The following is a 22,638-nucleotide window of genomic DNA, read 5'->3' as shown; positions in this document are numbered from 1 at the left end:
TATATATATATAAAAGAGAACTCCAGGTCCGCCTAGGTGGCGTTACTACAAACTAAGATTCCCTTTTAATTTATTTATTTGCAAAACTAGTTTTTCCCTCCTCTCAGAAACCTTCACAACTGTTACCACCATCTTACAAATTAAGTGTAACGACCTGTTCCCATCGTTATAGAAAAGACAATGAGAAAATAATTTGGGCCAGAAAACTTTTTGGTAGTGACTTGAAAATTCCTAACCTAGTTCAGATTTGGATGAAATCTGAGTCATGCGAGGTCTAGAGAGATCTGGTAATGAATGAGAGATTTAATAATGAATTTGATTATATGAGTAGATAGCTAATACGTTAAGGAACCCGTATGGCTTTATAGAATCAAATTTGGGCTAGTAGAACTCTTAAACTGGTCTTAGCGTGAAAGGGTAGTTTTTGAACGTCATGGGTTGAATGTGTGTTTGGAACTCAAATTCTGACTCTCTATCTCCGTGTAAGCCGCTGTGGCGGGATGGGGTTCGCTGTAGTGGCTCAGTCGCGAATTAAGTCAGGGAAAAAACCCCAAAATGTTATTTTTCTACAAGTTTCATTCTTGAGAGTTAAGAGACGACTCCAGGCGATTTCTTGACAGTTTTCACGACTTTTGGTACTAAATGTAAGGATTTTACTCCCCTAATCCGTTTTTCGATCCGTAGAACATAGTTTCTTGGTTAAATGTTATTGGGGGAGGGTTTTGGGCTGAATTTGATGGTGGGAAAAAGCCCTAGCTGCACCTTAGGATCATGGGTTTGGTCTTGGGTTATTGGGTTTGTTATAATCTGGGTAATTAGACCTTAATTAATTGATCCTTGCATTAAATTGTTGTTTTTAGACCACGAACAAGCGGAAAGAATCCGAAAAAGAAAGATTCAAGTGCCTTAGGAGGATTCACACTTGGTTTCGAGGTAGGTGATGGTTTGATTTCATGTTTGTGCGATGTATGTTGGTAATTGCCTCGTTGTAATGCATGTATGTATGTATGTGAATGAAGCCTTGTTGATCGAACCTAATGAAATGAGTATGAATGAACAAATGTATGCCATGATTCAACACTTGATAGTATGATTATGATGTGGTTGTGTTGAATGGACCAGGTGTCACGTTTCGACACACTAATTGGGATCGGGTGTCACGTTTCGGCACTTATAATGAAGTGGGTGTCACGTTCCGGCACACTAACAGTTTGGGTATGGGTTCCATGAGAGGACCATTGAATTGTCATATCTACTTGTTATTGAGAATGTGTAATTGTACATTGCTCCTGAAATCATAACCAATGTGTACATATGTTCTGTACATGTCATGTTTACTTTGATGTGACTGCTTATATATGTTTTGCTTACTGGAATAGCTGCGTCATCCTACCAGTACATTGTGGTTGTGTACTGATACTACACTTGCTCGTTCTTTGTTGAGTAGAGAGCATCTTCAGGTAACTACTGATAGACCTTAGCTAGGAGATTAGTGATCGAGACCGGATTTCAAGGGTGAGCCAGTTCTTTCAGGCTGCCATGAAGTCCTCCATTTTGTTTAGTTCATTCTCTTCGGACTTAGACTATTGTTTAGATGTTTTTTTATGTTTGGTTGGGGTTGTACCCTTTTTCTTAGACTTGTTGCACTTTAGATATTTTGATACATTGACTTTCAGGTTCTAGCGGTTGTTTTCCGCAATGTTTGATATTTTGTTTTGTTAACTTTCGGAGTTTATGGAAACTCCAGTTTTCTTTAGACTTTTTTTTTTTTTTTTTTGCAAAACGGTTCAATAATATTCTTAATCTCCTAATAATAATCTTCACAATTATTCACATAATGGACTACATAAATAAATATGAGCGCATAAATGCATTCTAAAGTTGCTACAACAGAAGACTAGGAAGTCTTATTTAAGTTCTATTTGTATGAAATTCAGTTCACAGCATATGATCAAATCCTCCAGCCTGTAGAGCAACCCGATTCCGATTAACGCTATGGAGCAGTTGTTGCAGCCACCTCCTCGTCATTGGATTGTCACGAAGACAACTCTGGAAGGTGGTATCTCCAAGTATATCGGGAAGACAACCTCTCAGTGCATCACATGCCCTTGGATTATATGACAAACGAAGATAGCACCTAATTATGTGTTTCAGCAATCTTGATGAAGGTTGTTCAGCAAGTGTGCCGACCATATTCCCTAGAACTCGGGCTACTGCAAAAAACCTTTCCGCTGTGGTACAGATGTAATCCAGACCCACATCATCTAGAAGGATATTTTGCACAATGAAAGTTGCAACATTTTTCGATAATTCACTCCCCATCTCCATCGTGCGCAAGCACAGCGGAATTATTTCTGTTGAAAGAAGAAAACTGATAACTGCAGTGTCATCCACCTTCACAAGGGCACCAATGACACCTAAGCTTGGAAGTCTCAGATATTCAAAAGATCTTGACTTGCTCGTTGTATTAAGAAAGGGGTACAGATACAAAGGAATATGTGCATTGAGGAACAACATTCTGTTGTCAGGGTGAGAGGCTACGCACTGAAGAAATGCTAGTGCATTACAAACTCTATTGGATAGTGCAGGAGTCAGAGTTGGAGGCGACAAAACAGGGTAGATAGAAATTATCTCCTGTAGCAGAGCAGCGATAGTAGCACATGAGTTCCACAATAAAGGGGCCAAATCCTAGAAAAGTTCCCTTTTCTTAGAAAGCTCTAGAAGAGCATTTTCACGAAGTTCAGGATTGCTGAGATCAAGCACTAGCTGTTCAGCCGATTGCATGTTGCGATCGTTATTAGCCGAAGCTCCGTCACCGGCCAACGACGACGACGGCGACGCAACTCCTCCAAAACCTCTGAAACCTCTGCCGGCGCCGATTGAGAACTAAGGTAAGTTTGTCATGCCCTCCATTTTCTTTAGACATTTAAACCTGCTTTCGTATCTTTAAATACCTATCTTTTCGTTAAGTTGTGTAGTTGGGTTGTAGTAATGGTTCTCCCACCGGAGAGTTAGTGTGGGTGCCACTCACGACGATCTGGGTCGTGACATTAAGACTCCACCAAATCTTCCATATGTAAAATAGCAGCCTCCTTTAAACTTACTTAAGCAACTGATAGTCAAATAAGAATATTAGGCCAAATTGAAGTTTAACCAGCTGGTATCAGAATAAAATATTGGGCCAAACTATGTGAGTTAGTTGAATTAGTGTTAGTGAAAATTTACAAGATAACAAAAATACAAGATTACAATTGAAAATAAATATGAAGAAAATAAATCTCTTCAGGCTGAGGCGCGAATATCCCGCTCTCTTTAAGGAGATTCAAGCCCACTGCAACAAATGTTTTCACCGGTCCAGCAGTAGTCCTTCTTGACTTGTCTCCTCTAGGATACAACAGCCTAATCACAAAATATAACTCAACAACTCTGGACAAGAGTTGAGTCCAAAGCTCCACAAAAAGAACACCTCAAAGAACACCTCCCTTCAACTAATAAGAACTCTCTTTTTGACCAACTCTTTCACTCTATATTTTTCTTATGTGTTGTGTGTCACAAACCAAATGTAGACCACCACTATTTATACTACAAGAAGTCTTCCTAGCAATGAATAGGAAGATAATAGGATAGTAAATAGTGAAGATAATTGTCTTAGGAGTTACATAGGTTGCAAAGAATAATGGAGAATAAAGTGTGAAATAAAGTGAGTGCATCCAATGCCACTAACGGGCAGAATGAAGAATGCCACTAACGGGCAGAATGTAGAATTGCACAATGGCACAATAATGTGCACCAAATGAAAATGTCAGAAACGGCACAATCAATGTAATTAAGCCTCCTAATACATTGTTCCAAGGATAATGCAAAAGAGACTAACGTTCGGGAAATGGAATGTGCATCTTAACTATAATTGTATAATGTTAAAATGCTCCAATACCAACACTTAGATGTATATATAACAGTTATACCTTGAGATTTTTCTTTTTAATTTTGGGATTGTGAATGCTTCTCCTTTAATCTTACGTATACTTGCATTGTTGCATGCATTAATCTACAATTTCTCCATGTCTTAATTTGTGGTACTTTTTATATATGTAACGTTTAAATATATAAATTTTATTTGAAAAGGAGAAAAGGGGCATATATATTCCTCAAATTTGTGATTACGAGAGGCTAGCTATATCCCTCGTCAAAAAATAATACATATATATCCCATCGTTTAATGAATAGTGTAGAATTATCCTTTTCATCAATATACCTATATGGTTATATTTACTGAATCAATAAAATTCTAGAACAGATTTCTTAATTTCAAAGATATTACGTGGCTTTTAAGAAATTACTCATTCCATTTTTTTAATTACGGAATTATCACATAGGTTGGTTGGGCAGAGTAAAAGAGGAGTTAGATATTTTTAGTTAGATCGAGTAGGGAGGGGTAAACAATAAATAAATTGCCTAGTATAATAATCACGTGCTATGTATTTATTCTGCATAATTTCACTTTGAAATAGTACCTTATAATTACACTTCACTTTTTCTAGCATCTTTCTCCCCCTCCTCTCTCTCCCTGACCCTCTCTCCCCTCACTCTCTCTCTTTTTTGTATATTATTGTGTGTTTGTATATTTGTTATCTTTCTTTCCCTCATTCTCTATAGCCATTTTTTATATATATTTTTCTGTGTGTTTGTATAAATTATATATTTTCTTTCTCCATCTCTCATTTCTGATCTTTTTTTCTTGTATTTTGCTTAATTTGTGTGTTCGCATTGGTTATATATTTGCTCTCTTTCTATTCCCCCGCCCCCCTATAACATTTTTCTTGTATTTTACTCTGTGTGTTTGTATCAATTGTGTACTTTTTCTTTCTCTTTATCTCCCTCCCTCTCTGGTAACTTGCGAAACTTTGAAAGAATTATACTCCCTGTGTTCCAATTTATGTGACTTACTTTTCTTTCTAGTCAGTCCCAAAAATAATGACACGTTTCTATATAAAATAACAATTTAACTATAAAATGTCTAGTTTATCCTTAATGAAATGATTTACATCAACTCAAATTTTTATCCTTCATTTTGGACCACAAGTTTTAAAAGTCTTCCTTTCTTTCTTAAACTCTGTGCCGAGTCAAACTACCTCAGATAAAATGAGACGGAGGGAGTATTCCTATCACGCCCTAAGCCTACACCCTGGACGTGGCTGGCACTCGAAGATCATTGCTAGCCCCCAAGAGAACTCTTGGCCTGACTTACTGACTCAGCGGAAGACTCTAAACATTTTACTATAATCAAATGAACTTACTCAAATAACTTTAGTGAAATAACTCAGAATGTTTAATGGTCAACATTCAACTTGGCCAAAATGGCAACTCAAGTCTTAGCATATGAAAAAAAATGAGAAGACTAAAGAACTAATAACTGAATGTCTATGAAGCCTCTAACAACTGAGATGGATGTTGGGACAATCCCCACAACATCCTAATGAACTAAACTAGAAAGCAAATAAAGGAGTCCTCCGAATGCAAGGAGGCTCACCACAGACTTTGAGTGCTCAAGCTGGATCAACGAGGTGTTAGATGCTGATCCTGGTTACCTGCATCTGCATCATAAGAAGATGCAGGCTAACTGGCATCAATATATTTAATATACGAGTATGCGAGTTGGAATGCTAAAACAAGATATATGCTTGAAAGGAATTTGAAGAAAACACTTACCTTGGCTCTTTTCAACTCATGAATAAACTTAACTCAGAATAAAGCAATGAAACACATGCATTATATGAAAAACTTTATAAAACAGTAAAAACAACTTAGTTCATTAAAGAAAATGAAATAACAACTCAACTTTACTCATATACAAAGTAATATAGTTTAGGTGGGAGTTTCTCTAACCGACACCCACCACTATGAGCCTAAGTGGTGATACAACGTCTTTTGACACGCTGCCATAACGGTCCTATACTTTGCCGTCATATAGAACCTACTTAACTTAGTGGATCCACTAACTTAACTTATGTGATCATCTAAAAAGTATGACCCATTAATACCCCTGATGACTACATGGTTTATGGAGACTTGAGTTAATATGATCTCGCATCCCCGTATCGGTGCTCAATACTACTCCCAAAAATATACTTAGCTCATATGTTTAAAAACATAACTCTTTCTTTAGATTGAAATAATTACTCAAAGCTTATCCCAAAGGCTCTCTTGGAATCGATATTCCCTTTTCTTGCTCAAATGTGAAAACATTTAAATCGATGTTCCCTTTTCTTGCTCAAATGTGAAAACATTTATAAACTTCTTTGGGAATACTTAGTTCCCTAATAACTTTTTATTTTGAGAAATGAACTCAACTCTTTACTCTTTGCTTAACTTGAAAACTTGAGTCGTAAAATGAATTTAAAACATTGTTAAAGACTCTTGAAAACTTAGGAAACTTTGCTTTGACTTGCTTCTTAACTTCTAGACTTGACTCTTGACTTCTTTAACTTTGATTTTAACTTTCCTTGAATTGGATTATGGATTCAAGGTTCATGATCTCATGTTTATGGATGATTTCATGATGTTTAGATGTACCTTAGAGTGAGAGAATCAACTAGGAAACATAGGTACAACACTTAGAAACTAGTACGAAAAGTTGGGGAAAGAATGGGGTGAACAAGCGTCCTTGGCGCTCTGAGAGGCGTGGGGCGCCAGGCCCAGAGGACAAGTTGGGGCGTGCTGGCTGGAGCGGCGCCCCAAGGGGTAAACTTCAGAGACTCTTTTGGGGCGCGCTGGCTGGCGCGACGCCCCACCCTTTTCCCCAAAAAATTTCGACTTTTCTCCTTAGTTTTTCATCTCTAAACCCTTTAAACTTCCATAGTTCTTTCCCCAAACACTTAGGATCATTAGTACCCTCAATACCCAATATATTTAACTCGAAAAATAACCCGGAAACACGAATCAAATCAACCCTAGGCATTCAACAATAAACCAACAATAATTCAACAATGTTCTTCAAGAACTTCACTTTCTTAGCATTCAAACAAACTCCAATTTTGCTGAATTGAAACAAGTTTGGCGTGTGGGTAAACTAACCCAACACTATGTGATCTCACATACCTTGGAGGGATCAGCCCGATGAATTCCACTCGCAAAACTTGAACGTTCTTGGCGATTTCTTGATTTCTCTCCTCTTTTCTCTTCTTTCTTCTCCTCTCCATGCCCTAGCGTAAATTCTAATTTTCTAAACTGAATAAAGTCTTGTTTTACCCCAAATAAATTCCTAAAAACGAAATAGGCAAATTAGGTAAGGAAAAGACTAGTTTACCCTTCCAAAACCCGGATTAGACTTTCCTTATTCTAACAGTCCAACTTCCAAAGGGCATAACTTACTCATACGAACTCGGAATCAGGCAAACTCAGCAGCGTTGGAAAGATCATCTCAAGAGCTTTCCAACCATATCTGGAACTACACCTAACTCATCTGGAGCTAGGAGTTATGATCGTTTGAAGTTGACCCAAAACTCACTTTAACTTAAAATTTTCCAGATTTCCTTACACTTTCCAAAAATGACTATTTCCAGATTTAAGCTTCTTTCTAGTTGCGAGATGTTACAATTCCTTACAATCTTCTAATGAACAATTTAAAGATGCCAACATGACTAGCTGCAATTCCAACAAGGTGGACGTTGGTAGTGCCTATAGTTTCTCTTGAGTGGCTCATTACCATTACCAATTTCAACAACTCTATCTTTGTCTCAATATGTTTCAAGTGTGTAACATTATCTTTACAATCTGATTTTTCATTTACACACAAGAAAAAATATCTGGATTTCTTTCTTACTTTATCACTTTGAAATGATTTATAAAAGAAACCATCCAAAGAAGGGTGTTTCAGTGAGCGAAACAAATATGGTGCGAAATTAGGAGTTAAATAGCTTCAAGCCCTGTTAGAATGGGTTAGAGTCGCACATTGGTAGGGAAATGGACAGGTGATCTACACATGTGAACTTAGACAATCCTATTTTCTTATGGGATTGAGTCAGACCTATGTGTTATATCGATCTTTACATAGTACCAGAGTCATGCTCATTCCTGTTTGGGCTCCCGATATGCTTATATGAATTTGGACAATTGTATCCTCATGAGATAAATTTTGGGGTTCAGTTAGGCCCAATATCATATCTTTACAAACTCAAATCAAATAGCTAGATTAATTAACTAACATCATCAGGTCATGAAGCAAAAAAAAAATCAACACAAATGGCAAACATAAAGTAAAGATTGAAGGTGAACATATGAAGAACCAAATCCATTATTCCAATGTCTTCTTATTCTTGGCATCTGAAAAACTGGAAAATAAGATAGTAATCAGTCAAACAGTAGTTATAAAATATGTTTCGTATAGATCATCGATTAGTTATTGTTATAACAAATAAAAACCTATGAAGACTAATATATTAAATAGTAGTTAAAATATACTAAAAAGATTAGCGCAGATCTTACCTTGCATAGCTGAAACACTGAAATGAAATCTTTCCCGATTAGTAACTTGTCTAAACGCGTTTATTCCTTCTTCTGTAATTCCTTAGACTTCGCTCCTTCCTTCTCCTTCGCATAATTATCTTTCGTTCCAAATTTTCAATGATTCTTACAAGCCATTTCAGATTTCTAGTTGATATCATGAAATATATTATGGATAATTCAATGCATAGTCCACTTCCATAGCCCATAAGAGCGGCTTTCAAAAAATCACTCAGAAATTCAGAATTGCTTTCTTGATCGTCTAGTCCAGATACAGTATAATTTGTCATTGCTACCCTATTTCTACCACTACCTTTTGAAACAGGAAATCCACGTAAACCATCATTGCCTTCATATGAATTGTTCTCAAATGTATCAAATTGAGATCCTTGAGGGATGCATCCTTGCAGATGATTGTGGGAGAGATCTAAGGATGCAAGAAACGTAAGAGAAGCAAGTTGTTGAGGTATCTCTCCTGAAAATTGATTAAACGAAAGGTCCAATGATTCGAGTACAGATAATCTTAATTCTAAGTGACAATGGTATTTGACCTTGCAATCTATTATGAGAGAAATTCAGCACTCGAAGTGCAATAAGATCTCCCATGATGCTTGGAATATCTCCTTCAAAGTTGTTACTTGAAAGATCAATAGTGGTGTAAACAGTCAAAATTCGTACAAGTTCAAGCTCCAATCCCTTGGTTGCAACTGTAATTGAATCTTGGTAATATGAATTTTCTCCAAGATATACTGGTGCCTTTTCATTGTTTGATCAATTATCCTCATGGCTTTCAAACATTTAAACATACTCGTAGGCAAGTTTCCCGTAAAGGCATTGTAAGAGAGATCGATGATCCGTAGCTGAAGAAACATGTTTTCACTTCTTAAAGTTCTAATGTGTCCATGCAACTTATTCGATCTCAAGCTTAAAACTTGAAGCTTTGAAAGAGTTCCCAACCATGTCGGGAATGTGTCAATGAGATGATTATCTCCTATATCAAGAACTTGCAAGTCTTTGCAATTGGCCAAAGTCCGAGGAATTTTCCCCTCTAGTATATTGCCATGCAAGTTGAGGCTTCTCAATGAACTTTCAATCGTAAAAATCGTTGGGAGAGTCCCAAAAAGATTGTTGCGATGCATATCCAAAACCTCAAGGCGGCTAATATTACCCAAACATTGCGGAATTGATTCCTTCAAGTTGTTTCTTGCCAAATCAAGCATTACCAGTGATGTCAAATTGCAAATAGATGAAGGGATTTCTTCACTAAGATTATTATGAGATATGAAGAAGTAACGTATGGAATTTGGCGGAATAGGTAGTGAACCTTGAAGCAAATTGGATCGCAAATCAAGGGTTTCTACAGACTGAAGAGGAATTGAATCCTCACTCGTCAACATATTTTGGGATATATTAAGAGATCCTAATGAAAACATCCAGTTAGACCATGCCCAATCAGGAATTCTTCCTTGAAGCTTATTATTTGAAAGATCCAAGTCAGAAAGCTTCTTTGCGGATCTTAGAAACTCTATTTCTTTCACTTCACATGCAGCCAATCGTAACGTACTAAGAGATCCTGGCAAAGTAACATTAACTTTGTTCTTATTGGTCAACGAGATACTATTATATGAAAGACTCAAATACCTAAGATTTTTGAGGTTTGAAAAGAGGCTGACATGCATCCACATGACCACTAAAATTGTTTGATGAAAGATCAAGTAGTGTTAGTCTCACAAGGTTTTAAATTGACTTGGGAAGATGACCTTGTAGATGATTATCTTCCAAATCAATCCAAGATAGTGAATTGGACTTGAAATCCTCAAGCTGACCAGAAAAGTGGTTATTACTCAAATCCAAAACACTTAGTGACGGAAAGGAGAACGCCCATGATGGTATTATTCCATATAGGGCGTTACCTTCAAGGATCAAAAACTCTATGTGGGTGAGATTCGAAAGAGATTCAGGAATAGTCCCTCTAAGGTTGCAATAATTAAGATACAAAGAATGCATCGAAGTTAGATAGCCAAGAGACTCAGGCAAATTATCAGATAAATTCACACCACTGAGAAATAACTCCGCGATAGATGCACTACTGTTCCATCTAGTCTTTGGAAAATAACCACTGAGTTGATCATTCTGATATAAGTGAAGTGTTTCCAAGTTGAGTAGGTGAAAAATACTCTCGGGTATTATCCCATGCAACTCTGTTTCTCCCAGCTTCAGAGTTGTTAAATGATAAGAAAAATTTAGAGGAATGGTGGAATAGATGTTTATATAACTAAAGATCAAGCACTCTTAATTGGGTCAAATTTTGAAGGATCAATTTAAAATCATGGGTTGCAAGTCTTAGTTTACTCTCAACAGATTGGGAAAGAATTAGAGATTGTAATTCAGAAAGATGAGAAATTTCAGAAGGAATTTGACTTGAGAAATATGAAAAGGAAAGATCAAGATGCATCAAGTTCGAAAACCTGCCAAATTTAGGAGAGATATGAGAATTAGAGAAGTTATTCATAGAAAGATCAAGTCTTTGGAGATGAGAGAGTTCAAATAGGCTACTATTGGAATCAATCTTCCCTACAAGTTGGTCGCATGTGAGATTAAGCTCAATGACATTACCAGTCATCTCATCGCATATGACTCCATCCCATGAACAACTATCTCTGCTCATATTCCATGAACTCGTATAAGAGTAGGAACTACACGTACTTGAATGAGGGATCCTTTGGAGTAAGTGTTTTCTTGAATTTTAGAAGAGCGGTGCTTTGATCTTTGGGGCAAGGATGAGTTATGGATGAAGAAAAAGAAAGAAGAGAGAAATAGAGAAAGAGCATAAATGAGAGTTGCCCGGAGCCCTTGTTAAGCTTCAAAAGAGTTTGAAAGTTGGCAGTGAAAATCAAGAAAAGTCTATGCAAATATATATAGACAAATTTCTTTGACTAGTCCAAGTTGTTATTCCCTCCGTCTCAATTTATGTGACACTTTTCATTTTTTGAGAGTCAAACAGTTTAAGTTTGACTGAGAATTTGCGCATGAAATCTTTAATTTTCTTGAAATGAAATTTATATATTTATAAATTACGTAAGAAGTACTATAAGTCACAATAATTGACAACTTAAAATATTTAAAAAATATATGAGAAATTTACGATCAATGATATATTTGTTTAAATCTCAAAATCTGAAAAGTATCACATAAATTGGGACGGAGAGAGTATTAAATACATATTTGTGTGATTGATAATACTATACTTCATTTTTTATATTTTAAGAATTTTTTACTATAACTTATTTAGTAGGCATTGAGTGATATGTGGGAAAAAAATAGTAGTTGAAGTTGAAATCATAAAATGATATGTGGATGTTAAAATTATATTTAAACATGCATTTTACTTCAAAAAAAATATTTGTAAGTGGGAGAAAAATTAGAACATTTTTCTCATAATTGAAAAATTAAAAGCTACCCCATATGTGAATTGAAGTAGTTCCAATTAATTATAATGGGGTAATTTTCTACTTTCATAGTAGGAACCAGAGACTTTTGATTATGACATGGAGGTAAAGAATTATCATTAGAACCATTCTTAACTTAAGATACAAAGATATAAAATATAGACTGATAAGAGCTTATGCCTTTTTGTGTTTTGATGATCTCCTCACAAGTGCAGGGACCTGGTCCTCTGCAGAGTATGCTCGTCCAGTGACAAAGTGTGGTATAGCTGTAAAAGCTGTCTGCGTCAGAAGCTGCAGAGTACTTCACAAATCAGAAGCAAGGAGGTTGCTTGTACGTTTGGTAATAACTTTTGTGGTATATACTAAACAAAAGACAACAATATCAATCAATTCATTCAAAGGGAGAGTCTTTCAAGCTTCAAGAACAGCAAGGAACTTGATCAATTACTTCAAGAGCTTCAAGAACAACAAGGGATCTGATCAATTACTTCAAGAGCTTCTTGTACCAGCTGTTACTTTGTTTGCTTGTAATAGTGCTTACATTGTAGGATTCGTTTTGTGAAAGAAACGTTTCAAACTTGTTTGAATCATTGTAAGAACTAGGTTAAGGGTAACTTAGGTTCTTACTCTAAAAGTTTATATTAATCGGTTAGGATTAGTATAGTGGGCGGTGTTGTATTCGCTTAGCAAAGTCTAAGTTATCTAAGAGTGATAGCTTAGTGAGTAGTGTTGCATCTGCTCTGGCTCATCTAAGTAATAGGAGGTATTGCTTAGAGTTGGGATTAGTAGGCTAATCTCAGTTTGTAAACTTGCTTTTACTTTTGCTTGGAAAAGATTAGTGAAAGAAGTTTGAAAAGTCCTGGCAGGCCAGGTCGTGGTTTTACTCCCTCGAGCAAGGAGGTTTCCACGTAAAGTTGTTGTGCAATCTTTACTTTCAGCACTTTGTTCATTTTCTGTAATTGTAACTGTGCTGAGGACCTGGTCCCATCTAGACAAGTGGACGCATACATTCCAACAAGTGGTATCAGAGCAGGTGCTCTCTAGTTGGTTAACACCAAGAGAGATTCCTATGGAAAGAATGGCTGCTCCACTGAGATGGCAAGAAGGTCGGTCTTCAACAAGGCCACCCTTGTTTGATGGTCAGTATTACCAGTGGTGGAAACATTGCATGTTTGACTTCATAATGGCTGAAGACTGTGAGCTGTGGGATGTTATTTGTGAGGGTCCCTATGTGCCATCTATAGAAGTAAAATATGAGGATGTCACAAGGGTCGTTGTCAAAACTCGACAGCAATACAATGAATTTGACAAACGGAAAGTTGAGAAAAATCACAAGGCTAAGAAGTTCTTAATGTGTGGAATCGGACCTAATGTATATAATCTGATTTCTTCGTGCGAATCAGCTAAAGAAATTTGGGATCTGCTGAGAACTACCTATGATGAAGCTGAGGAAACAAGGGCAGATCTGACTAAGGATGCTGATCAAAAGGGAGATGCAGAAAGGTATGGATCACTAGCCTCCAAGGTGTCACAATGTGAGAACCTTGAAGTAGCTGAGACCATGGACTATCTCACTCAAAAATTTCAAAAACTTGTGAGTAAACGTGGAGGTTCCATGAAGGAAGAAGCTCATGATAGTGCTACAAGCCCTAGTGGCGTGTGTTACAAGTGCGATCAACCAGGTCACACCCTGAGAGACTGTCTTGTGCTTGAAGTTGATAACAAGGAAGTAAAAGATCAAGAGGGGGACCAGGTCCGTGCCAGCAGTAGCAGAAGAGAAACCTTTTTCCAGACGGTAAAGAGGGAGATGACTGCATGGGAAGACTCCTCGAGTGTTTCAGATGACTATAAGCACTCTGATGAAGCCTTTATGGCAAAATCTGATGATGAGGAAAATGAAAAAGAGGTAACCCTTTCTGATCTTAAACAAAACTTGCACGTTTACTGTGTTAAGAAGTTGAGAAGTCTAGCCGTTGTTTTGATTGAATATTTCATTGAGTTAACAACTGAAAATGATATGATGAACAACAGCCTAGATATCCTTCGGGAAGAAAAGGTAGCCTTGGTTGACCAAATGTCTGTTGTGGAAGAACAATTGATGGTTCTAGAAGCTGAAAATCTAGAATTTAAGGAAAAATTAAAAATGATGAGTAAGAAATGTGGCAGAGGTAAGGGGGAGGCCAGCAGCTTGCAAATCGAGCTAGAAACCAGTTTGAATACTGCTGAAACAAAACTTGCTATGGCCTTGGAGAGAAATAATCAGTTAGAGAGGGACCTGGTCCGTGTCAAGGAAGAACTGAACAAATCTCTCAAGTGGACTAACTCCTCAAAATTCCTTGCAAAGCTTACCAGTCAAGGTCAAAATAATAGGAAGGGATTAGGAAATTTAAGCAAAAGTCCTTCTTACAATCTCCATGGCAAAGATGTGTCCATGTCTGATAGTTTGTCGCGTCTCCATTGTGGTCACGATGGTCACTTGAAGAAGGATTGTCCATCTTGGAAAAGAACCCAAGATAAACTCTCAAAATATTCTAAGCAGAGGAACAGGAAGAAGAAGGGACCTGGTCAACAGAGCAACAAGCAGAAGAAGAGACCTGGTCAACAGAAGAACTGGCAGAAGAAGGGACCTGGTCGTGCTCCTGTTCCTACGTTGAAAAAATCAATCTGCCTCACTGGACAAAGAATTCTCTTATCACTCCTTTATCTGCTTACTGGGAACTCCAACTAAAGTGGGTTCCCAAGGCTAACAAGTGATATGGTATTCTTGTGAGAAGAAGTAGCAGCAGTCAACATTGATTCATGAATTGCGGATGCTCAAGGCACGTGACTGGGAAATTGAAAACTTCTTCTCTCTCAAGGCACTTCAAGGTGGAGGTGTCTCATTTGGCGATGGTAGAAAAGGTATGTTTTTTTATGAAGGCATGATTGGGAAATCTATGGAACACACTATTGAGAATGTGTACTATGTCAATGGTTGAAGTACAATCTTTTAAGTGTTTCATAGATTTGTGATGAATGAAACAAAGTTAAGTTCTTATCGGAAAGAACATGTGGTCACATACTTGCTCTCTCGGGGATGATTTGATAGAAAATAGATGCAAGAACATGTGTATTGCTGATCTGATTGATGCTCATAAGGGAGACCATGAAATAGAGGAGCCGATCAAAGAAAGGGAAAACAAGGCAATCCTAAATCCTGGAAGCCAATAGGTTGCAGAAGAAAATGGTACAGATCTCACAGGAGTACCTGGTCCCTCTGTCGCTACCCAAAGGACTCCTTCTCAAAGTCCAGAAGATGATGATGCTGAATCTGATGCTGATGCAGAAGAAGAGTCGAGCAAAAAGTCCAGATGGAAACTTCAATCTTCTCATTCACTGGACAATCTCATTTTTCCACTTGACTCTAGAATTCAAACTAGATCCAGGACAAGAAATCTAGTTGCATATTCAGCCTTTATATCATCCATTGAACCCAAGAACATCAAGGAAGCCTTGAAGGATGTAAACTGGGTAACTTAAATGCAGGAGGAGCTTCATCAGTTTGAGAGAAGCAAAGTGTGGCACCTGGTCCCCAAACCACTCGATAGAACCATTATTAGGACTAGATGGGTCTTCAGAAACAAACATGATGAGGCTGGGGATGTACAAGATTACCTGATTCCTTGACAAGTTTGCACAAAAATCTTCTATTTTGATTATGTTACGGAGGGCAGGTATCTATACTTGTTTTAATGCTTGTCACTTAAGAATTCACTTCTGGTACCTTAATGCAGGTATACACTCATGGTGTGTGTAGCTGAAGGGAAGATTAAATCATACAGACAGGGTTGCAAACTGAAAAGGGGACCTGGTCCTCTTGAGGTTAGTATCACTTACGCTACACTGTCTGTATGTCAACATCACTGCCACGTGTCCCTCGCCCATTCATCGCGTCAGTTTCAGATGTCTTTTTTGTTTTTAAACCAAAGGTCGCTACTGTTTGGGGACCCAATGTCTTTTTGGTTTTATATACTACTTCTCTTAGTGAATCAAATTGCAAAATCTCTTCAAACAATTCTTGTTGAAATTCACTAATCCCCTCTCCAAAGCTTTTCTTTCTTTCTCAAAATGCCTAACTCTAATTCTTCTTCAAAGATCCCTATCTCCCAGGAAGTTGAAAATCTTAGTTCATTCAACTTCTCATTTTTACTCCAGAAGGCTGTAAAGAAATCACATGTGAAAAGGGAGAAAGTTAGAAAACAGGTGGCAGGAAATTATAACTCATAAAGGGACTAGGTTCTAGGGTGCAAAATCAAAGTGAAGAAAAGAAAATGACAAGGGAGGAGAGGATAACGGCGATGGAATGTGATTGTGTTGAAGGAAAAGCTAGGGCAGATATTAAGTGGCAGATGTTCTAGCGCAGCAGGCTGCTCTTAAACGGGAAGTGACTGATCTTACTGAGATTCTGAATAACAACGAGATTTAAATCACTTCACTGAGGTCTGAATTACAGAATGCAGTTTCGAGGGGACCTGGTACCAGCGATGGAAATTAGCAGGTATTGCAAAAGTTGAGGGATGAAAATGAAAGGCTGCTGAAGACAAATGCATCACCCAGTGAGGAAGTTAAGGCTCTCAACAGGCAGCTTATCAAGGCTTATGAGGATGCAAATGAGCATTTGTCTCTGTTTATGTGCATCCTCAATCCATTTCCCCTTCCGTCCTAAAAGTGTCTTGTTTCCTTAGTTTCCCTTTTTGTTCTTAAATCATGATTAAAACTCTTGTGGCTTTGTGTTTGTTTTGCTTGACTACAGTGGTCAGTATTTGTGATCTAATGCTATTTATGTTTCTCCCCTGTTCATGTGTGGCTTAATATTCTCTTTATGCTTACATACACATGTTTTGTGTGGCCCAAGGCCCTGAATTCTTTATTGCCTTGCATTTAACTTGAATATGTTTACTGCTTCACCTTTTCAATGATGTCAAAAGGGGGAAGTTTTGTTGTAAAGTTGGTTGTGGAATAGGGGCCATGAACTAAAGGGGAACTGTGGTTGTTAGGGGCATTGAACTAAGGGGGAACGAACTGTGGTTGTCACTGGTGCACTAACAAAGGGGGAATTTGTTATGTATTTGAATGAATGTCTGTTCACTCACGTAAGGAGTTATGCAGGTTGTTTGTCATCATCAAAAAGGGGGAAATTGATAAGAGCTTATGCCTTTTTGTGTTTTGATGATCTCCTCACAAGTGCAGGGACCTGGTCCTCTGCAGAGTATGCTCGTCCAGTGACAAAGTGTGGTATAGCTGTAAAAGCTGTCTGCGTCAGAAGCTGCAGAGTACTTCACAAATCAGAAGCAAGGAGGTTGCTTGTACGTTTGGTAATAACTTTTGTGGTATATACTAAACAAAAGACAACAATATCAATCAATTCATTCAAAGGGAGAGTCTTTCAAGCTTCAAGAACAGCAAGGAACTTGATCAATTACTTCAAGAGCTTCAAGAACAACAAGGGATCTGATTAATTACTTCAAGAGCTTCTTGTACCAGCTGTTACTTTGTTTGCTTGTAATAGTGCTTACATTGTAGGATTCGTTTTGTGAAAGAAACGTTTCAAACTTGTTTGAATCATTGTAAGAACTAGGTTAAGGGTAACTTAGGTTCTTACTCTAAAAGTCTATATTAATCGGTTAGGATTAGTATAGTGGGCGGTGTTGTATCCGCTTAGCAAAGTCTAAGTTATCTAAGAGTGATAGCTTAGTGAGTAGTGTTGCATCTGCTCTGGCTCATCTAAGTAATAGGAGGTATTGCTTAGAGTTGGGATTAGTAGGCTAATCTCGGTTTGTAAACTTGCTTTTACTTTTGCTTGGAAAAGATTAGTGAAAGAAGTTTGAAAAGTCCTGGCAGGCCAGGTCGTGGTTTTACTCCCTCAAGCAAGGAGGTTTCCACGTAAAGTTGTTGTGCAATCTTTACTTTCAGCACTTTGTTTATTTTCTGTTATTGTAACTGTGCTGAGGACCTGGTCCCATCTAGACAAGTGGACGCATACATTCCAACATAGACATAATACGCAAATCGACACTCAAATTTAGCTGACAAGTAAGTAGTCCAGCTTTAAGAGTGGACATCTCCACTACTCAACTCGTCTCCATTGCATTGAGTCATTGAGCATAGATTGCTACAACGGAGTCAAGTTCAGCGACATGATTGTTTATGTATCCCTACCTTGTCTATTAATTACAAAAGAGGGGGACTAAAAGTAGAGACATTTAAGTAAAATACTCCATGTCCCTAGTTACTTGTCCACTTTTGAATTGACACACCTATTAAGAAAACAATTATTGATATAGTGAATTTATCATTTTACCCCTATTAATTAAGAAGTGGATGAATTAAAAACTTAAGATTTTCAAAAAGTTCCACATTTTTCAAAATAATTAATTGAGAGTATAATAGATAAAAATAATTTGTCCTTTCTTAATTTGTCAAAATGGACCAGTAATTAGAGACAATTATAAAAGAAAAAGTGGACAAGTAACTAGGGACAGAAGGAGTACTACATTTTTTTATTTTCAGGACTCAAACCGAAGACCTATAATTAAGAATGAAGAAATCACACTTATATATTCCACCACGTGATGATGGTACGTGCAATTTCGAAGAAGAAAGAAGTGAAAAAACTAGAAATACTACCGCAAAGAATTATCTCCATATATAACCTTGTTAATTTTAGATACAAAAACATAAAATTGTATATGCAAAATTAAACAAGTACTCTCTCCGCTTCTTTTTATATGTCACATTTTTAGATTGCACTTGCATTAAGAAATTAAGTAACTTTACCTTTCTACCCTTATTAATGTTTTCTTAAGTTAACTTTTCAATAAATGATGAATATGCTAATTTCAAAAATTAAAATGCATTTGGATAACTATTAAATTTTTTGAGTTTATTTTCAAAATCAGATTTTATAGAATAGTGAATGGAGAGAGTAATTACTCAATGTATGAAGTACTCCAATAAATATTAATTACTTATTCGTTTTCCTAAATTAGTCAAAGTATATATTTTTAAGACTAATTAACTACTTTATCAAGTATATAATAGAAAGAATATGATAATTTATGCATTAATTTTATGAAATGATAAGTATTGTGGTTCAACTATTTATACAAAGAGATGACATATAAAAAAGAACATAAAGAGTATCTACTCTCAAAAGGCAGAAAGAGTCCAACCAAAGACTTATATTTTTGTTACTCTCAAGTCAATGCACATTTCTCATCCATAAAAATATTAAATGATGGGATCCACTTGTTTTGAGAAAATAATATCTTACTCCCTCTGTTCAACAAGTGGCAACAACACTTGTTCACTATTGACTTTGCATATTTAAAAAAAAATTATAACTAGAAGGATAATTTAACTATATCACAATTTGAATATAATAAATATAATATCTTGAAAAATGTAATAGAGAAACAATTCTAATTAATGATAAAAGTAAATTAGGAACGAAGTGTAAAATTGTTCATTAATTTCATAAAGTGGACAAGTATTGTTGGACATCCCAAAATAGTATAGTGGACAACTGTTACACATTTCCTTTCACGTCAACTTTTTTTTAAAAAATAATAACTCCAACCCGGTATCCAAAGTCCGCATTATATTGAAATCGACTAAATTTGCATCGGGGCCCATTTCAATTCAAGTGGACGTATTCTTTACTTTGATAGCTAAAGATCGATCAAGTCCTCTTCTACTGATTATAATAAATTTATATTCTTCAAATATATCTGATATTTTTTTTCCCAAATGCAGAAATTAGATTATTTTTTTTAGGAAATGATCTTTATCTTACGTATCATATTACTATTATCTTGATCTATAAATACATGTCAAGAAATAATCTCAGCAGTCATGCTAATCAACTATTGATATTAATAGTACAAAGAAGGCTAGCTATTCTTATTTACTAGACTTTATTTATATGACCATTATCGAGTTTGTAATACATTCTATGATGATATTACAAATGAGGATAAATGTGAGTTATTTTGAATAGTCCAAAAGGATAAATTTTACCCCTTTTCCGACTCTAGACGCCAATGCGAGAAATTGAATTGGATATAATTAGCTATATATTATAACTTAATTAGAAGCATACAAAGGATGATTATTATAAAAGGCGTGACTTCCCTACAAGGCTAATGGGTGCAGTTTAACGGTCAATGAAGTAGGAGACGAAAAAAAGACCAGGTTTCAAATTTTGCAAAAAATAAATAAAAAATAAAAAATAAAATTAGGTTATTTCTACTCACGGTTAGAACTCAAATCTTTGGAACCTTGATATATAATTTGGAGATATAGTAGTGTACCACAGTTCACAAGAGAAAGCTACAAGACACCAAACTCATTCAATTTGATGTAATGTCTTAATGCTTTCAAAAGAAAATTAGTTTAAGAATCGACAATTGGTTCCACTTGGTTAGAATTTTATTTATGTGTAGCTATTTTATTTAAAAAAGAATGTGTTAGTGGACCAATAATTAATATAGTCAAGCATAATAAGTAGATAAATCTCATTTTTAAAAATTAGATACAACTAAGTCATATGACAGTGTCATAGGTCTTTTTTGGTATATATAATTATAAATATTGAGTTGTAGAGGGAGCTGATTAGACATGATATTTAGAATGAAATGTATCTTGTTCTTTTTGTTTATCATTTGGTTTTCGATATTCATATTATAGCCCTGATTAATTTGAATTTGTATCATATAAAACCCATTAAAGGGGGAAGTATCTCATATGTTAAGTAGTTCCAATTAACGTTAATGGAAGGCAAACCACTTTCATGGCACGAATCAGAGACCTCTGATTATGATATGGGGGTAAGGAATTAGCATCAAAACCCTTCTTAACTTGAGATACAAGGATATAAAATATTAATGCATAAACAGATACTCAAATTTGGTTTGAGCTGATAAGTAAGTGTTAGAATATAGGCGTCCACTGAATGTCAATGGACCAGGTCCCTTGACACGGTAAGAACACTAAATGCAAACCAGAACAGTAAATAATGCACACAACAGAAGCAACACGATCACTTAACGTGGAAACCCCCTTGCTCTAAGGGCAGTGAAAACCACGACCTGTACTCACAGGCTTTCCAAACCAAACTCCATTACTTCCAAATAGAGCAACGATTCAGATTACAACAGCTTGCAACCTAGGAACTTACTACTAAATCCTTTCCCTAAATGTAGTATTCCCATTACAAATAGAGCCAAAACTAAGCAATATCGCTGTTGCCCACTAATCTACCTAACACAGAATAACTTAGACTTCACTAAGAAACTCATGGTTTCCCACTAACTCACCTAACACTAGATGACTTAGGATTTAACTAAGCAGCAAACAATGCTACCCACTAAACCAGCTATACCTAACTGATTTAGACTTTTACAAAACGAAACAAGAGATCTAATTCCTTTATAGTTCAGGATTAGATTTACAACGATAAGCACTGAAGTAAAACCTAGGACAACTAAGACACAGGCTGCTTGATCTGGTCCCTGTTGCTCTAACGTGAGTACTTCTTGAGAGGAGTGGTTTTTGCCTTTTGGGATCTTCAAAATGATGATGCAAAAAACAAAGATTGTGTCTGTTGAAGAATGTTCTTATGAGAACAGACACAACCCTCAAGGCCACACCATTTGTCACGCCTCGAGCCTAAACCCTGGGCAGGACTGGCACTCGAAGACCATTGCTTGCCCCAAGCGAACCCTTGGCCTGACTTACTTAACTCAGTAGAAGACTTAAACTCAACAAAGGTAAGTTCATATAATAAACTGGAATGTCATAAAGGAACATTCAACTGGCCATTAAGGCAAACTTAAGTCTTAATATGGAATAATAACAATGAAAAGACTAAAGAACAAACATTTGACTGTCTATGAAGCCTCTAATAACAACTGAGATGGACGTTGGGACAAACCCCACAACATCCTAATGAACTGTCACGACCCGAGTCTACACCCTGGACGTGGCCGACACTCAAGAACCATTGTTGGTCCCCAAGCGAACCCTCATCCTGGCTGACTACAAGCGGAAGACTAACTTAAGCATGTAAAAGCTTAAAACCATATAAAATTCCATAAACTCAACTTTTCGAAACTTTAACTCAAATGAAAAACTTAGAATAAAATAAATTATTCAACTCGCCATAAAATATGCAACTTAAGTCTATAAAATATTTAATAAAATAAATAAATAATACAGACTTCTCAACTATACTGACTATCTATGAAGCCTCTAACTGATAAATATGGAAGTCGGGACAAGACCCACAACATCCTAAGAACTAATATAACTGAAAGGTAAATGAAATCCTCCAGAAGTAAGGAGGCTCATCATAGCTAACTCGAACTCTCGGATGTATCAACGAAGCTCCTGTTGATGATCCTGAATACCTGTGTCTGCATCATGAGAAGATGCAGGCCAAATGGCTCAGTACGTGGAATGTACGAGCATGTAAGGGGAATTCAAAAATATAAACATAAGCTTGAAACTTGATAACAAGGAAACATACGTACCTCTTCTTAAACTTACTCAACTCAAGGAATACTCAAGGATACTCAAAACTACTCAAACTTACTCGACTCAGAAGTACTCAAGGATAAGATACTCAACTGAGAGATAAGATACTCAA

The 22,638-nt window shown here is 36.5% G+C and overlaps 1 protein-coding gene and 1 pseudogene across 1 annotated transcript; both read right to left on the bottom strand.

The window, feature by feature from the left end:
• Positions 1 to 1,784: 1,784 nt before the first annotated feature.
• Positions 1,785 to 2,913, bottom strand: LOC125865118 (uncharacterized; annotated as a pseudogene).
• A 5,621-nt stretch (positions 2,914 to 8,534) lies between these two features.
• On the bottom strand, positions 8,535 to 12,901 carry LOC125864033 (receptor-like protein Cf-9 homolog). The gene is made up of 6 exons (XM_049543983.1): positions 12,884 to 12,901; positions 12,171 to 12,242; positions 10,416 to 10,635; positions 9,311 to 10,075; positions 9,054 to 9,209; positions 8,535 to 8,977 (listed from the first exon to the last, which is right to left on the bottom strand). The coding sequence occupies exons 1-6, from the start codon at positions 12,899 to 12,901 to the stop codon at positions 8,535 to 8,537; spliced, it is 1,674 nt and encodes a 557-aa protein (XP_049399940.1).
• Between the last annotated feature and the right edge of the window lie 9,737 nt (positions 12,902 to 22,638).

Source organism: Solanum stenotomum, chromosome 5 (genome assembly GCF_019186545.1).
Source record: "Solanum stenotomum isolate F172 chromosome 5, ASM1918654v1, whole genome shotgun sequence".
In the NCBI taxonomy this organism is placed as follows: domain Eukaryota; kingdom Viridiplantae; phylum Streptophyta; class Magnoliopsida; order Solanales; family Solanaceae; genus Solanum; species Solanum stenotomum.
Note: the sequence above shows the minus strand (reverse complement) of the source record. Positions and strands in the feature narration are given on the sequence as shown.